Below are 18593 nucleotides of genomic sequence, written 5' to 3'. Positions count from 1 at the left end.
GAGAGAGAGAGAGAGAGAGAGAGAGAGAGAGAGAGAGAGAGAACTTCCTAAATGAGATTCACTTTTTGCATCGTCTTAGTTGTCTTTCTTTCTTTCTTTCTTTCTTTCTGGCGTCGGCTCCATAAGAATTTTTCAAAAGAAATTTCATTTTTCTTAATTTTAGTAATTTGTTATTTTTATAACCAGCTGGGATTATCCTATATGGAAATATTATGATAATAATAATAATAATAATAATAATAATAATAATAATAATAATAATAATAATAATAATAATAATAATAATAATAATAATAATAATAATAAAGGCAACCGTCAGTTTTTTTTACTAAATGTACATTAACAAGATATTTTGCTTTAGAATAAGTAACATTAAGAAAAAAATGTCTCACATAAACAAGATTGTTGACCTCATAAGGTCAACTATTGCCTTTGACCTCTGCCTTGGATGGCACATGTCATATTAACAGAGACGTTTATTGGACAACTCATGACTTCTGTGACGTTCAGAATTCACAAGACAAAGTCAGGAAACTATGTAATAAATGATGCTTAAGACAGATTCAACTTTAATATGTATTTATTGTAATATACTATTGTATGATTTATTATTCAACGAGTACCATATTGTATTTAGTAAAAATACAATGTCATTTATGTTACATTGTCATGGTTTTCCTTTTCGTTATTATCATTACTACAATTATCTTTTATGATTATTAAAGAGAATTATGATAACGACGAACAATACATGATACCACTTTTTATTTCCTTCATATATCTTCGTTCATTTATTTTCTTTTACTCTATAATGACTAATTTTCTCTCTTCCTCCCTTTCATTCTTGCTCTTGACTAAAACCAAAACTTTTATCTCCCTAAAACAGTTTTGTTTTCGTATTTCATTGTTTTCTCCCTCACTTTAAAATGTTTTTGTTTCTGACTAAAGACAAAAAATTAAACATAAATGAGATTTAATTTTTAGGATTTGTATTTCGTTTCTTGTTCTCATATCTTATTATTTTCTCTTCTGAAAGAAAAATTAAGAGGAAATTATATAAATTACATAGAAAACAAAGGAAGAACAAGAAAAACTCCACAAAGAAAGACGGAGAGAAAACCAATTCCATAAAAGACTCATGGATAACGTGAAAGAAGAAGAAGAAGAAGAAGAAGAAGAAGAAGAAGAATGAAGTTGAAGGTCCACACTTTGAGATTTATGGCACCTCTCAAGTGTCAGCTCATGTGTCAGTCAACACGAGTGCCAACTCAAGTGTCAGCTTAAGTGCCAGAGTTCTTCCATTAAAACTTTCGGAATCGAAGACACAACAACAAACTTCCTCTTTTGGGGATTCGGAGAAACAACGACACGAGACTGATCACTTCTTTGCCAACATGGCTGACTTCACATCTTTGCCAACATGGCTGAAGAAGGTTTTGCGACGAGGTAACATCGAAGGAGACGTCGTGACATCGGGGCAAAAGTTTTCTTTCTTAAATGGTGACGTCATGATGTCAAAGGTGAGTTACTCCTCGATTCATTCATGTTTCTGTTTTACCCGTACATACATACATACATACATATATACACACCTACACACACACACACACACACACACACACATATATATATATATATATATGTGTGTGTGTGTGTGTGTGTGTGTATGTGTGTGTTTGTGTGTGTCCATTACTAGTAAAATATATCAACTCCATTCTTTTGTGGAAAGAACAAAAGAGAACTAGACCTTGTGCATTCTTACGCACGCCAGCTTTGCCTTCTCTCTCTCTCTCTCTCTCTCTCTCTCTCTCTCTCTCTCTCTCTCGTGTTAATTAACACAGACGTTATTACCAAGACACAACAAGTTACAGTACTTTCTGTAATTGTCTGGATAATGAAGATAGTTGCCAATTCCCCTATGTCTGGGAAGGATGTTTCTCTGGTCATAATTAAGTCCATTAGTATAACGATGTCTGGAGGACTATCTCTCTCTCTCTCTCTCTCTCTCTCTCTCTCTCTCTCTCTCGAAGGACGATGGAATCTTCCCACTAAAACTTAAGGTTCAAGGAAGACTTCAAGTGACTCTCGAGCGAGAGGGAGAAAGACTGACAGGAGAGAAATAGTTCCAACAACAATGGAAAGAAAGACAGGAGGCTTTTAGTGCTTCCTGTGTTTCAATGGGACGTTCAGACACTCACTCATTCATGTTTTGGCATCAACAAAAAAGGGTCATGACGCATATGACAGCGTTTTTGTTTTCACCATTATACATATATATGTATATATATATATATATGTGTGTGTGCATATATATATATATATATATGTGTGTCTGTGTGCTTATATACAGTATATATATATATATATATACACACATATATATATATATATATGTATGTATATATATGTATATATATGCATGTATATATATATATATATATATATGTATATATATATATATATATATACATATATATATATATATATATAAGTGGTGAAAGTGACGGACAGCCAAGAGCACAGCTAGCAATTCCCGTTCGAAGGTAGAGTACACAGATTCCCCCCGAGATGAGTTTTCTACTGAAGAAAGCCAATGGGTGGGGCAACCCGTTGACCACATGTTTGAGGACTGCCCCAATAGCAACGTCTCTGGCATCAAGTGGAGTGAAGGAGAGGTGCATGTGGCAGAGGGAAACTGAGAGCAGCATCGGTTGATGAGGCCTTTTTTTCGTTGCAGAAGGCTGCTTCTTGAAGGGCCCCCCCTTCAGATTTTTCAGCTTGCCCTTGACGGAGGCGTAGAGGGGGACAAGTGTGGCAGCAATGGCTGGCAGGAAACAATGATAATATACGAAGAATTCTTGCAGTGCTGTGACAGTTAAGGGAGTGGGGAAATTCTGAATGGCTAGTACCTACTCAGAGAGGCGGTAGAATTCTTCAGGAGTGATACAGGGCCCCAAGAACGATACTTTGTTGGCGCCGAAGGTACACTTGTTGTACCGGACTACTTGCCCCGTTCTGTTGTAAGCGGTCGAGCACAATGCATAGACGACAGAGGTATACCTCTTTGGAGGAAGAGAACACAAGTATGTCGTCCATGTAACACACGCAGAAGAGAAGGTCCCCTAAGATGCCGTCTATAATTAGTTGAAAAGTGGCCCCAGCATTTCGAAGTCCAAAACAGGAGTAATTGAAGGTGTGGGTGTGTGTGTGTCCTACTGCATTCTTGTTAGCTTCGGTCGATATTGAATAGTTGTCCACTTCGTCAGGAATGGAGGCGTTGATGGAGGTCTGGAAGGTAGTGAAGTTGCTGTCCCTAAGGGCATCGACTTTGATCATCAGGTCCTTCATGGGCAAAATATTGACATCAGCCACATCAACCCTAAAGCCTTTTGGTCCCCAAACGGTTGTTGAGAGAGCTGAAAAAGGTTTCGCTATGCGGGCGACCGGTGATGGTGAGTATTGTTCCAGGAGGTAGGATTTGAGGTCTTCGTGCGTTAAGGGGTTGTCACCTTGCTCACACAGCCAATCTGAGATTTCCGGGAAAGTGTCCCCGGGGTTCGCCGTGAGAACGAAATCTGCTTTGGCGTCTGAGTCATGTCCTTAGGTACTCTATCTATCTATCTATCTATCTATCTATCTATATATATATATATATATATGCATATATATATATATATATATATATATATACATACATATATATATATATATATGTATATATAAATATATATATATGTATATATATACATACATATATATATATATATATATGTGTGTGTGTGTGTGTGTGTAATTATTATAATTATTTTCATAAAGAGGGATATTGTCAACAATCACACAGAGCATATACAAAAGTTACAGGGCAAGGTTATCAGCATAGCTATGTCTTCAATAGCAAAAATCCCCCAACACTTAGTCCCAGCTCCTTATGTGCAAATAGTAAATAATGAGGACCAAAAAGGACTAAGATAAGGATGCAAAGTAACAGCACAGCAAGCATCAAAGGGCGAACATTTCGCCAGCTAGGTCCTTTGTCCTTCGTCCTTTGTCCTTTTTATTCGGGTCTTGTCAAAGACCTTCTGTCTCCGTTGGACCCAGAATATTGCTGACGAGGATTTTCCCTTTTTTCAATATTCCAAAGTCTTTGATCTGTCCGGTCATTTGCATATTGTCTATAGTGGGAAATTCTCTCTCTCTCTCCTCTCTCTCTCTCTCTCTCTCTCTCTCTCTCTTCGAATGCGTGTACAGAGAGGAAAACAGAAATACACTTACATATATGAATGTATACAGTATAGTGTATATACTCTGAATATCACCTGTTCCTTAGATTATTATGTAAATACTGTATATATATACAATATATATATATATATATATATATATGTGTGTGTGTGTGTGTGTATATGTATATATATGTGTGTGTGTGTTTGTGTTTGTGTATGTGTGTGTATATATGTATATATATATATATATATATATATGTATATATATATATACATACATACATACATACACACAGAATTGTATCGGCACATATCTAATATACATATACAAAGACAGACACACACACACATACACACACACCACACACACACACACATATATATATATATATATATATATAAAATTATTTATCAATTCTAACAAGCTGCCTTTTTGTTGAGCATATTACTTTACCAAGATCAAGGATAACCCAAATGCCACATATAACTAAAAAAGGAATTATTACAATAATTCCCAAGTTAATTCGAAATAATAATAAGCAGGCAAAATTTTTAGTCAAGAGACTGAAGAATATTTCACTTGATGAGTGAAAAAAGGTTTTTCTTCGGTGGTTAGTGGATGAACAATCATCACATTAGGCTGGCTCTAGATAATTTTAGTAATGGTGAAGAGTAGAAAAAGGATTTTCTTCGTTGGTTACCAGATGAACCATCATCACATTAGGCTGGCTCTAGCTAATTTTAGTAATGGTGAATGAAATGCTTTTATCAATAAATTAGAAACTATAATGAGATATGATTTGATGCCAGAGAACTTCAAATCATTCATTAGGGAAACGAAAAGCAGTAATGAGGCTTGCTACCGTATCCCCATTTTCTATTGTTTTAGAGATAGAAAACGGAAATGGTTTGATAACGAAAAACGAATGAATAAACATAGCTACTTAAAAGACGTCGTAGTCCTTAAGGTCATATATTTCTTTAGTTATTGCATGGACTGCTATTCTAATTAATCTTTTAATTTTATTGCATATTTAAAAAAAAATTAAATCCTTTACTATATTCTAATAGATTACTATTTACTTTTTGAGTCGGGCAGGATTAGAAACAATGAGATTGATTTACAAAAATTTAGGAGGTCTTATGGGGAGTAATTATCTCAAATATATGATATGAGGACTATCTTAAAATAAAAATCCATTATTCAATATTCTTTTTATTTCATTACAACAGCTCAAAATAAATTACTTCACATTGTCGTCACGCAGACTCCAAAACTAACATTGTTTAACAAAATTACGCCAAAGTCCCATCGGGCCAAAAAGTCTAAATGATTTACATTTCTAATTTCCATCAAAAATTTATTTTTCAAAAAAAAAAAAATGGAAACTTATTTTGATCAGCTCAGAAATCCATAGACTTGATTTCGTCAGTTGAGAAATTTCCTTTTTTTTTTTTCATGTGATTTGCATTTCTAATTTCCACCAAAAAATTATTTTTCCAAAAAAAAAAAAAAAAAAAAAAAAAAAAAGCTGGAAACTTATTTTGATCAGCTCAAAATTCCATAGACTTGATTTCATCAGTTGAGAAATTTCCATTTTTTCATGTGATTTGCATTCCTAATTTCCACCAAAAATTTATTTTCCAAAAAAAGCAAAAAAAAAAATAAAATAAAAAAATAGAAACTTATTTAGATCAGCTCAGAATTCCATAGACTTGATTTCATCAGATGAGAAATTCCCTTTTCTCTGTTGAATAACGAGAAAAGCTCGAAAGAAATTTTGGTTTATGTGGAGAGACTTTAATAGGAGACGGCCATCTCTTTCCTAGTCTAGAGGGAGTTATTGGTTTTTTAATGAAGTAAAACAGAGTTCTTTTAGGGGGAAAAATAAAAGAAACTGGAGTAGACTGGAATCAGCATAAAGAATTGTAACTTTTTTCCTTAGTTTGTCCTTACATTTTTTAATCCATTTTTAAGATACAAAATTTAATTTATTTCGAAAATCATGAATACTAGATTATAAAATTTATATTTTTCCATTATGGATTTTTCTAAGATAGTTTTTTATACAGTTTTATATGTATTTATTCACATCTTAACGTAATTATTGGTGAATATTTCTTGATAAGAGTTTCCCATTATCTACTTTGTTCGTCTTTTATGTATATATATATTATATATATATATATATATATTTATATATATATATATATATATATATGTGTGTGTGTGTGTGTGTGTGTGTGTGTGGTCAGGAATTGGGTCGTTCGTGTGAAGAGAAGAACAAGTTTTAGAAAGAAGTGAAGAGAGTAAGAAAGAGTTAATCGAGAAATGAAGAGACATTGAAAGATGAAAATAATGTTGAAAGGAGATGAGACAATGAAAAGGTAGACTGAATATTTTGAAAAGTTGCTGAATGTTAAGGATAATAGGGAGGCACATATAACAGCTGTTGCAGGTGTTGAGGTATCAGTGATGTGAGATGAGATGGAGGCAGAGAGAGAGGATGTGTAGAGAGCACTAGATAAAAGGAGAGTAGGAAATCTGGTGGTATTAGTTCCAAAATCTCGCCAATATCAGGCGTGATAGATAATCCCTGTCACAAACCTTTATGTTCATGGGAGCCATGGGTCATGGATTTAATCTTACGCCTACAGGTTTAACTGATGAGACACCAGTAGCCATTACCTTGCTCCCCTTGGTTTTACCATTGTTGAAAAGGGAAAGCAAGATCTGATAGAATATGTTAGTATATGTGTTGTGTCTAGGTGCCAGCCTATTTTTCTGCTACTACTTCATGACCTTTAAACCTTCAAAGGTCTTTGAAAGAGGAATAAACGAGTGGGAACAAATAGAGAGCCTTGGGGAGCGCCACCAGAGATGCAGAAGTAAGTAGATGTGGGGCCATCGACATCAGAAAACCAAGGAACAAATTAACTAGGGGAAAGAGACAAGCCAAAATTCGTGGCTAATATAGGTTTATGCAAAATTCCATTAAAAATTAGCACCCCCCAAAAAAGACGAGATGAAAAAAAACCTTTTCATCGTATCTTGTTTAACAATAAAAGGGAGTTGGACTCCGGATGCCTCGGGTATAACGAAAATCCAGTAGTCTTGAATTGTTCAAAAATGATAAAATAAAAGAAATAGAATTTAGAGATTCTCGACAGGAAAATATATACTCTACATGACAATATTTTCTACAAAGATTGTTTTTTCTCTCTCACTGAATAAATACACCGTTATTTCCAAAAAAAAAAAAAAAAAACTTATTTCGGGACCTACCTTCGGATACAATTCCCGTGACGAAATAAAAAATTTCACCCTCCCATATTTTTTATTGCAAATAACAAGCCCACTGTTTCAATTTACTTTTCCTCGTTCTCCTCCCTGGATAAATAGCGGGTTATTTTTATTTCCGTATTCGCATGCTTTCGAAAATGTACTCTCTGCTTTGGGCATTTATATATATATATATATATATATATGTATATATATATATGTATATATATATATATATATATGTATATATATACATATCTATATATATCTATATATATATATATATATATATGTTTGTGTGTGTGTATATTTTTTTATATTTAATTTTCAAGATAATTTTCTTTTAGTTAATTTTATTTTATCTCCAGTTTTTACTTGTACCTGTGTTTACAACTTTAATTTTAAATATTTCTTTTTGTGTTTTATATTGAACTATATATATATATATATATATATATATATATAAAACAAATACGAATAACTAGAAAACAATGATAAACCTTTGCTAAGCAGTAAGTAAGATATATAGACAATTTATACCAACTGCCAAAGAAACGATAAGCATTGCAGAACCAATAAGAGGAAAATCGGATAATTTCCGAACAGGGTTAAATCATCCAAGGAGTTTACACAATCATAATGGCCTTTCTAGATTAATTAGGCTAAAAAGAAATTGTCAATTAGCGTTAATGAGCAAAATTCTCTTGCGAAATGACCCTCAAGAATTCACGACTCATCAACTCGGAAAAAAGAGATTGTAAATTCTCTGTGGGCAGAATTTGTCAGTGATCTTCCTTCAAGGATATTTTACATTCTGTGTTTAAAAGGCAAAGGCATAATTAGTCTCTTTGATGCATCAAGATGAATCAACGAAAGATTTTCAGAAGAAAAAAAAAAAGATTTGTTCTGCAAATATAACAGAGATTAATCTACGTTCGTGGTAGCCGAATCGGAGATATTATTTTGTTCGTGAAAGAATTGCTGTAACTTAATATCTTATCAATGCTTCATACTATAAATTTATAGGCTACCCGAGAGAGAGAGAGAGAGAGAGAGAGAGAGAGAGAGAGAGAGAGAGAGAGAGAGAATTCAAATGCAAATGAAATATCTTTTCGCGTACTTATTGACTGTATTTGCCAGAGATATATAAACAAACAGAGACACGAAGGTAAACAGATCTATTTTTAGATTTAAAAAAGAATCGAAATTCTCAGAGAGAGAGAGAGAGAGAGAGAGAGAGAGAGAGAGAGAGAGAGAATTCAAAGGCATATGAAATATCATTAGGCTTACTCAATGACTGCGTTTGCCGTCGATAAACAAACAGAGACATGAAGGTAGATAAATCTATTTATAGAGTAAAAAGAACGGAATCCTTGAATGACTGAACGGAGACCCTCGTGGAATTCTCAAGCAATCGGTCAAAGGAGAAGAAGAAAGGATTCTGCTCATTAATCTTAATGAGGGTGTGTTTGTACAGCAAGCACAACCGACGTCCAATCAGTCATTTGTGTAATGGGACCGAGCGGAGCGGAGTGGCGAAAGCCATTCTGAGGAATGGAAGGAATACTTTCTCTAGTTTTAATGAGATGAAGATTTTAATCATTCTTAAAAGACTAATGGTTTAATTAAGGAATACCCATGAGAGGCTAAGGACAGGTCAGTGTCCCTAGAGACTGGTCTTATATGCAAATGGCCATCGAAAAAAACCTCCTCCCCAGAAGCTAGGATCAGGGAAGGCCGGACAATGACTGTTCATGACTTAGCGGGTAAACTACTGGAAGCTTTACTCCTCGGTTTAAATAAAGAATACCAATGAGTGACTGAGGCTAAGGACAGGTCAGTGTCCTCAGAGACTGACCTTATATGCAAATGGCCATCGACTAACACCTCCTTCCTACCCAAGCTAGGACCAGGGAAGGTAAAAACAGCAGGAAAACACAGCTCGCAAAGATGGGGAGGTTGCAGGCTCTACTGGAAGCTGTACTGCTCAAACTCCAGACTCAGGGGTTCTGAGTTGTGGACCTTTCCAGAAGGAACTTTATGGAGTTGAGACATTTGGTGGTTTCTTCTACCTAATCATAGGCCAATCTCTAGAGTGAATTGTTCCTTGGTAAACCTTTTATATTAAATGAGGCTCATACAGGTAAATGGAAAGGAGCCTTTTAAAGAGAAGGGTATTTATCAGAGCATAGAATGTAAGAAAGGGTCTATGGGGGCCAATGATGAGGCTAAAAGAAAGGTCGGAAATACATAAGAAAGAAGAGTGATGATAAAGGTGGTTTGTATACATAAAAAAAGGGAATGATGATAAAGGTGGTTTGTATACATAAGAAAAAGGGAATAATGATAAAGGTGGTTTGTAAAAAACACAAACCCTGCATACAAATTCTCATATATATTTATATATTTTCCTTGTATTTTTTACTTTATTTTTTTCCAATAATCTTTGTAAATCTAATGTAATGAAAAATATGAATTATATACGAGTGGGATAGAATCTTTACAAATAAATAGAAAATAATACTTTTATCATTCGAAATAATTCGACGTATTTTTCCGCCAGCTCTAGCATGCTTTTCGACCAAAATTCTGACCTTAAAAGTTCGAAGCCAATTTCGAATAAGAAAAAAAAAGGAGTTGTTTTTAGGTCATTTCACCTTTCTCTTCTCCCGGAACCAAAGGTGAATTAATGAACTCTCCAGCTAATTAGCCCTCGTATAATCACACTTTCGCAGCACGTTTTAGCAATTTTTATTTCCCAAGTTATCACTGCAAAGGGTTGAAAGTTTCTGGCCCATTCGAAACTGGTCTTTATTCTTATATTGAAATTTTGAAATTAATACTGGGAATTTTTTTCCCTTTTTGAAAATTAAGTGGAGTATCTTTTGTGATTTTAAAACATAAGTTTATAGTTTATTACACTTCTGAAACTGAAGTTCTGGATTTCCTGAGTATTTCCTTTTCAGGATTCTTTGGGTAAAAAAAAAAAAAACTCGCAGTTTGGTTTTCAGATCATTAAATGGAATATTAGAATGTTTTTCCCATTTTAAAACTCAAGTGGAGTATCTTTTGTGATTCCAAAACATAACCTTATAGTTTATTACACTTCTGAAACTGAAGTTCTGGATTTCCTGAGTATTTGCTTTTCAGGATTCTTTGGGTAAAAAGAAAAAAAAAATAAATCGCAGTTTGGATTTCAGATCATTAAATGGAATATTAGAAAAGGAAACAGTTTTGGGGAGGAAAAGATTTGTAACCAAGACTATGTAACCTCAAAGGTAACTGGTGACAAAGGATCTGGAACTGCAAAGGTAAGTGGTAACAAAGGGTCTAGAAGTGCAAAGGTAACTGGTGACAAAGGATCTAGAACTGCAAAGGCAACTCGTGACAAAGGATCTAGAACTGTAAAGGCAACTCGTGACAAAGGATCTAGAACTGTAAAGGTAACTGGTGACAAAGGATTTAGAACCTCAAGGGCTAGCAATGAGAAAGGAGTTGTAACTTGCAAGGTAACCAGTGGCAGAGGATTTGCAACCTCAGAGGTAACCGATGACAAAGGATCTGTAGCCTAAAAGGTAACCAATGAAACAGGATCTGTAACCTCGTGGGTAACACATGACAATGGATCTGTAACCTTAAAGGTAATCAGTGACGAAGGATCTAGAACCTCAAAGGTAACTGGTGAAAATTGATATGCAACTTCAAATTTGACCATAGATAAGGTGACAAAGGATCTTTAACCTTAAGGGGAACAGGTGACAAAGGATCTGTAAAATCAAAGGTAACCAATGACAAAGGATCTTTAATCTTGAAGGTAAATAGTGACAAATGATCTGTAACCTTAAAGGTAACCGGTGACAAAGGATCTGGAACCTCAAAGGTAACTGGTGACAAATGATATGCAACCTCAATGTGACCATAGATAAGGTGACAAAGGATCTTTAACCTTAAAGGTAACAGGTGAGACAGGATCTATAACCTCAAAGGTAACCAACTTGGAATCGTATTGCAGCTAAAATTCTTCACAAACATTAGACCTAATCGTCAAGTTTTCTTAGATAAGATTTTTCGATTTGCACTGTTTTATAAAAAAAGACGAAGATTAGTTTCATTACGAAAAACAGAATTATCAAAAGCTGAAATGAAATCGGAAAAATTGCTGATATGTAGGAATCAAACCAGTGTTCTCTAGTCTTGGATAGTGCCATAGTCTCTATACCATGGTTTTCCACTGTCTTGGGTTAGAGTGTTATTGCTTGAGGGTACACTCGGGCACACTATTCTATCTAATTTCTCTCTTTCTTGTTTTGTTAAAGTTTTATTATTATATAGGAAATATTTATTTTAATGTTTCTATTCTTAAAATATTTTATTTTTCCTTTTTTCCTCTCCTCACTGAGCTATTTTCCCTGTTAGGGCCCCTGTGGTTGTGGCATCCTACTTTTCCAGCCAGGGTTGTGGCTTGGTAGGTGATAATAATAATAATAATAATAATAATAATAATAATAATAATAATAATAATTGTGAGGAGATTTGAAATGGCTAGAAAAAGGGTCCATTTACTCCCAGAGATTTCTGTAACTTTCGTAATGGCGTTTTTCAACGGAAATTATCCCACTCTCGTAAAGGATTAGAAAACCGTCGGTCTCAATTTGGTCTCATCATTTACGTCCACGAGGAAAGAGAGAGAGAGAGAGAGAGAGAGAGAGAGAGAGAGAGAGAGAGAGAAAGAGAGAACTTTGATATAATGATCTTTCTAAAGTTTTCGTTTATATCTGCAAGTGGAAAGATGTTCCAATATTGCATGACTTTGAGCGGGAAAACTTCGAACATAGATAATGTTTGTGATAAAGTTTACTTTCACACGTCAAATTTCTTCCCATTACAAATAGGGAAAAATTATTGATGAACAGAAGTTTGGAAATTAGGAGGATATGGTTTTGTTACTTCCTCCTTTCATTAGGGATATTTAGATCTTTGTAGGTAACAATGAAGTTTCAATGCTCAGGCAAATAAACCATAAAGTCACTAACAGAGAGAGAGAGAGCAGAACCAGCCGTCTACATTTGAACATATTACGGATGTTGGAGGAATGATCTTTTTTTTTTTTTTTTATAGGAGACCGCTTGGCCGCCATACTCTCTCACTGACTGTATAGACGTCAACATGCCGCCCAAGACTTCCGGAAAGGCCGCCAAAAAGGCAAGCAAGGCTCAGAATAACATTGCCAAGGGTGATAAGGAGAAGAAGAAGCGCAGGAGGAAGGAAGGAGAGCTACTCCATCCAAATCTACAAGCTCATGAAGCTGGTCCACCCCGACACTGGAAGTCGTTGTAAGCGTTCATTTTTTTTTTTTTTTTTTTTTTTTGTATTCTTACGAGAATTACATAGCACGAAAGCTAACTGTATTTTACTGTATGTTATATAAGAAGTATTCGTAATTTCAAATGGAAAATGAGAGAATTACGATGACAAGAGACTTGGAAACCCAATGGCATATTCACAATTTTTCCAAGAGCATTGTACCAAGTAATTCTTAGCCAATTGCGATGTGTATAGTCACACAAAGTGGGCCGAGTGTCTCTCTCTCTCTCTCTCTCTCTCTCTCTCTCTCTCCATTACTTTTTTTTGCTGCTGCTAATTTTTCTTCTTCGAGTAGTGAATTTGCTTCTTCTTCTGCTGTTTCTCCTTCGAGTGGTGTCGTCTCTTGTGGTAATTCATTTCTCTCTCTCTCTCTCTCTCTCTCTCTCTCTCTCTCTCTCAATTCAGAGGGCTTGTGGTGTGTGGTTGGACTAATAATCTCTCTTTCTCTCTCTCTCTCTCTCTCTCTCTCTCTCTCTCTCTCTCAAGGGGGAACCGCAATATATGGAAGAGACATAAATCAAGGAAAAGTCTGTGAAAAATACAGTAACACAGAATGTGAATTGATTGCGGTAGAATTTGAATTTGAAAAACTAATGAACATTGTAGTTTACAGACCCCCAAATACTAAGGAGTTTGACATAATAATAGAAAAAATAGATGATATATGTAGAAACCATAAAGACTGGAATATACTCCTATCCGGAGATTTTAACTTTCCTTTCGTGGATTGGAAAGAACGGATAGAAGAAAGTGGTTGTATGTATACATATAAAAAAGAGAGTAATAGTAGCGCAGAAGATAAGAGGCAATTTGAAAAGCTTCAAGATATGCTATTAGAACATAATATGCAACAAATAAACCACATTCCAACAAGAAAGGAAAATGTCCTAGATCTAGTATTTGTGAATGAGGTGAATTATGTTAAAGAAATAATAGTGTATAACACGGGAATTTCAGACCACAATGTCATAGAATTGATAGTTCATTCCAAAGCAAGTGATCACAGAATTAATAAAAGCACAAAACTTTGGGAAGGATATGGAAAATATAACTTTTACAGTAAGAATATAAAATGGTCAGAAATAAATGAAGAACTGAATAAAGAATGGAAAAATGTATTTATAAGTGATAATATACAGGTAAATACGGATATACTGTACAAAATACTGGAGAAAATTGTTGAAAAATATGTACCGAAAAAGAACAATAAACAAAAGACGTGCATACCAAGAGACAGAAGGATCTTATTTCAGAAAATTAAAAAGTGGAAGAAAAATCTTGCAAAAGAAAAAAATGTGTGGAAAATGAGGGAAATAAAATGTCAGATAGAAAATGCAGAACAAAAGATTATGCAGTCGAAAGAAAATGAAAAAAGGGACTTAGAAGAAAGGACACTTCAAAATATAAAAAGAAACCCCAAAGTACTTTACTCCTATGCAAAAAAGATGAATAAAAGGAGAATAGAAATAGGCCCTCTAAGAATTGAAGGACGGCTAACGAATGAAAAAAAGGAAATATGCAACATATTAGCAGAAAAATATAAGAGTGAGTTCACGCCAAGAATTGCGAATGAGAATAATGAAACAGAAATGAGAGAAGAAAATGTTGAATATCTAACGGATATAGATATTAATGAAGCAGATATTGTCACGGCTATAAACGAAATTAAAAATGGATCGGCAGCCGGACCAGATGGAGTTCCAGCGATTTTGTTAAAAAAAACTGCAAACACTATCGCGAAGCCACTTGCAATACTGCTAAGACAGAGTATAGATATGAGCGAGATATATGTTAAACATAAATTAGCTTATATAACCCCTATCTTCAAAAGTGGATCAAGACTAGAGGCAAGCAATTATAGACCTGTTAGTCTAACATCACATATTATGAAAGTGTATGAGAGGGTAATAAAAAAGAAAATAATGAACCCTTTGGTCAAAAATAATTTGTTTAATATGGGTCAACACGGTTTCGTACCTGGAAAAAGTACACAGACCCAACTGATAGCTCACTATGAAAACATATACAATAATATGATAAATGAAAAAGACACAGATGTGATCTATCTAGATTTTGCAAAAGCCTTTGACAAGGTAGACCATAACATATTGGAGAAAAAAATGAGAAAGCATAATATTGTGGGAAAGATAGGAAAATGGGTAAAAGAATTCCTGCAAAACAGAAAACAGATAGTGGTTGCAAATGACGAGAAATCAGATGAAGCCCAGGTAATATCTGGTGTGCCCCAAGGTACGGTATTAGCTGCACTGCTATTTGTTATTATGATCTCAGACATAGACTGTGATGTTGAAAACTCCGTAGTGAGAAGTTTCGCCGATGACACAAGAATAAGTAGAGAAATTACTTGTGATGAAGATAGGAACTCACTACAAAGAGATCTAAACAAAATATATGAATGGGCGGAGATAAATAGGATGGTATTTAACTCCGATAAATTCGAATCAATAAATTATGGAAACAGAGAAGGAATGGTGTATGCATACAAGGGACCTAATAATGAGACAATCACAAACAAGGAAGCAATTAAAGACCTTGGTGTAATTTTAAATAGGAATATGTTATGCAACGACCAAATAGCAACACTGTTGGCTAAATGTAAAGCAAAAATGGGAATGTTATTCAGACACTTTAAAACAAGAAAAGCTGAACACATGATTATGCTTTACAAAACTTATGTGCGTAGTACACTCGAGTACTGCAATGCGATATGGTACCCACACTACCAAAAGGATATTGCGCAAATAGAGAGTGTACAAAGGTCCTATACTGCTAGAATAGAAGAAGTTAAGGACCTTGATTACTGGGAAAGACTGCAATTTTTAAAACTATACAGTCTAGAAAGGAGAAGAGAACGCTACATGATAATACAAGCATGGAAGCAAATAGAAGGAATTGCTGAAAACATCATGGAGCTTAAAGTATCAGAAAGAGCAAGCAGAGGTAGATTAATAGTACCAAAAAGCATTCCAGGTAAACTGAGAAAGGCGCACAGGACATTAATCCACTACGCACCAGCATCGATAATGCAGCGACTATTTAATGTGCTGCCAGCTCATCTAAGAAACATATCAGGAGTGAGCGTAGATGCGTTTAAAAATCAGCTCGATAAATACCTAAGATGCATCCCAGACCATCCAAGACTGGAAGATGCAAAATACACCGGAAGATGTATTAGCAACTCTCTGGTGGATATACGAGGTGCCTCACACTGAGGGACCTGGGGGAACCCAAACAAAAAATAAGGCAATAAGGTAAGGCTCTATTGGTTCGTGTTAAGAGTTAATTATGTGTGTGATATACATCACTTCGCTTAAATAACCGTTGGCGTTGTTCTGCATTATAATAATAATAATAATAATAATAATAATAATAATAATAATTATTATTATTATTACTAGCCAAGCAACAACCCTAGTTGGAAAAGCAACATGCTATGAGCCCAATGGCTCCAATAGGGAAAAATAGGTCAGTGAGGAAAAGGAAATAAGGAAATAAATAAATGATGAGAACAAATTAACAATAATTCATTCTAAAAACAGTAGCAACGTCAAAACAGATATGTCATATATATTATGTTTCCCTACTATTATATACCAGGAAAAGGCCAGGAAGCCTATTGCCTAATATAAAGGCAATTGGTCCAATGCTTCAAGAGTAGAGATTAGTTAATCCTGACTATAGATCTTCGCTCCAATAGAGAGACTCAAGGGTCGAAATTAGTTAATCCTGACTATAGATCTTCGCTCCAATAGAGAGACTCAAGAGTAGAAATTAGTTAATCCTGACTATAGATCTTCGCTCCAATAGAGAGACTCAAGAGTAGAAATTAGTTAATCCTGGCAATAGATCTTCGCTCCAATAGAGAGACTCAAGAGTAGAAATTAGTTAATCCTGACTATAGATCTTCGCTCCAATAGAGAGACTCGTGTTACTATGGCTCAATGGGTAATTGAAACAAAGGTCTGGGGATATTGGGTTGGAGTAATCCTCTTACAGAGCAATGTGTTTTAGTCCCTGGAGGAATAATAAAGGCTTTAGGTGTTTTGTGGATTGTCTTAAAGTAACAAAATCGCTCGTCTTAGAGAACTTTCACTTTCGTGGTTTGTGTTATGGATATAAACCCATTTAAGCTTATGAGATTTGTGATTGTAATTTTTCATTAAAGCCTTATTGGCTCCTCACGATTTTGATACCATACAATAATAGAGAGAGAGAGAGAGAGAGAGAGAGAGAGAGAGAGAGAGAGAGAGAGAGAGAGAGAGAGGCCTTTAATATTGCATGTAATTAAGCATATCATCTTTATTAAACGTAAAATTATCCTTTTAAAAAAAAATGTGGGTCAGAGAGAGAGAGAGAGAGAGAGAGGGGGGGGGGCCTTTAATATTGTATGTAATTAAGTATATCATATTTATTAAACGTGAAATTATCATTTTCGTAAAAAATTATACTCGAAGTAAGAAACTTTCTAATTGTGGGTCAGAGAGAGAGAGAGAGAGAGAGAGAGAGAGAGACTAATATTACATATAATTAAGTATATCATCTTTATTAAACGTAAAATTATCATTTTTGAAAAAAATAATTATACTCGAAATAAAAAACTTTTTAATTGTGGATCTGAGAGAGAGAGAGAGAGAGAGAGAGAGAGAGAGAGAGAGAGAGAGAGAGAGAGAGAGAGAGAGAGAGAGAGAGAGAGCATGTAATTAAGTATATCATCTTTATTAAACGTAAAATTATCATTTTTGAAAAAAAATTATACTCGAAGTAAGAGACTTTTTAATTTTGGGTCTGAGAGAGAGAGAGAGAGAGAGAGAGAGAGAGAGAGAGAGAGAGAGAGAGGGGGGGGGGGGTAATTAATATTGCATGTAATTAAGTATATCATCTTTATTAAACGTAAAAAAAGAAATTATACTCGAAATAAGAAACTTTTCAATTGTAGGTCTGAGAGAGAGAGAGAGAGAGAGAGAGAGAGAGAGAGAGAGAGAGAGAGAGAGAGAGAGAGAGACTTTAATATTGCATGTAATTACATATCATCCTTATTAAACGTAAAATTATCATTTGTGAAAAAAAAAATTGTTGGTCTGAGAGAGAGAGAGAGAGAGAGAGAGAGAGAGAGAGAGACTTTAGTATTGCGTGTAATTAAGTGTATCATCTTTATTAAACGTAAAATTATCATTTTTGAAGAAAAAAAAATGTACCAGAAGTAAGAAACTTTTTAATTGTAGGTCTGAGAGAGAGAGAGAGAGAGAGAGAGAGAGAGAGAGAGAGAGAGAGAGAGAGAGAGAGAGAGAGAGACTTTAATATTGCATTTAATTACATATCATCCTTATTAAAGTTAAAATTATAATTTTTCATAAGATATTATACTAGAAGTAAGAAACTTTAGACCCTTTAAAATTACATGCAATTAGGTACATCTTCGTTATTAAAGGTAAAATTATCCTTTTTGAAAAAACTATACTAGAAGTAAGGAACTTTCTAATTATGAGTCTGGAAGTTACAGTAGATTCAAATTAAATTGCGTGAGAGAAAAGTTCTTAAATGCCAGACACTTGTGAAGTATGTTGAGAAAGTTATTATACCGAGGACTGTCTTATTTTATACCTTGATTATTGGAATACATACAGAGTGAAAGTTATTTTACTTTTACTCCAAATACGGCAATAACAATCCATATTTCTCGTCCAATGTGTAATAAAGTACAA

General features: G+C 34.5%; 1 protein-coding gene across 1 annotated transcript; it reads left to right on the top strand.

Moving 5' to 3' along the window:
• Window positions 1–1394: 1394 nt before the first annotated feature.
• LOC137658709 (uncharacterized) lies at window positions 1395–12843 on the top strand. Its single transcript, XM_068393704.1, has 3 exons — window positions 1395–1520; window positions 10785–11015; window positions 12625–12843. Exons 1-3 carry the CDS (start codon window positions 1395–1397, stop codon window positions 12841–12843), a joined length of 576 nt encoding a protein of 191 aa, XP_068249805.1.
• The last annotated feature ends 5750 nt before the right edge of the window (window positions 12844–18593 follow it).

This window comes from Palaemon carinicauda, chromosome 19 (genome assembly GCF_036898095.1).
Source record: "Palaemon carinicauda isolate YSFRI2023 chromosome 19, ASM3689809v2, whole genome shotgun sequence".
NCBI lineage: Eukaryota > Metazoa > Arthropoda > Malacostraca > Decapoda > Palaemonidae > Palaemon > Palaemon carinicauda.
Note: the sequence above shows the minus strand (reverse complement) of the source record. Positions and strands in the feature narration are given on the sequence as shown.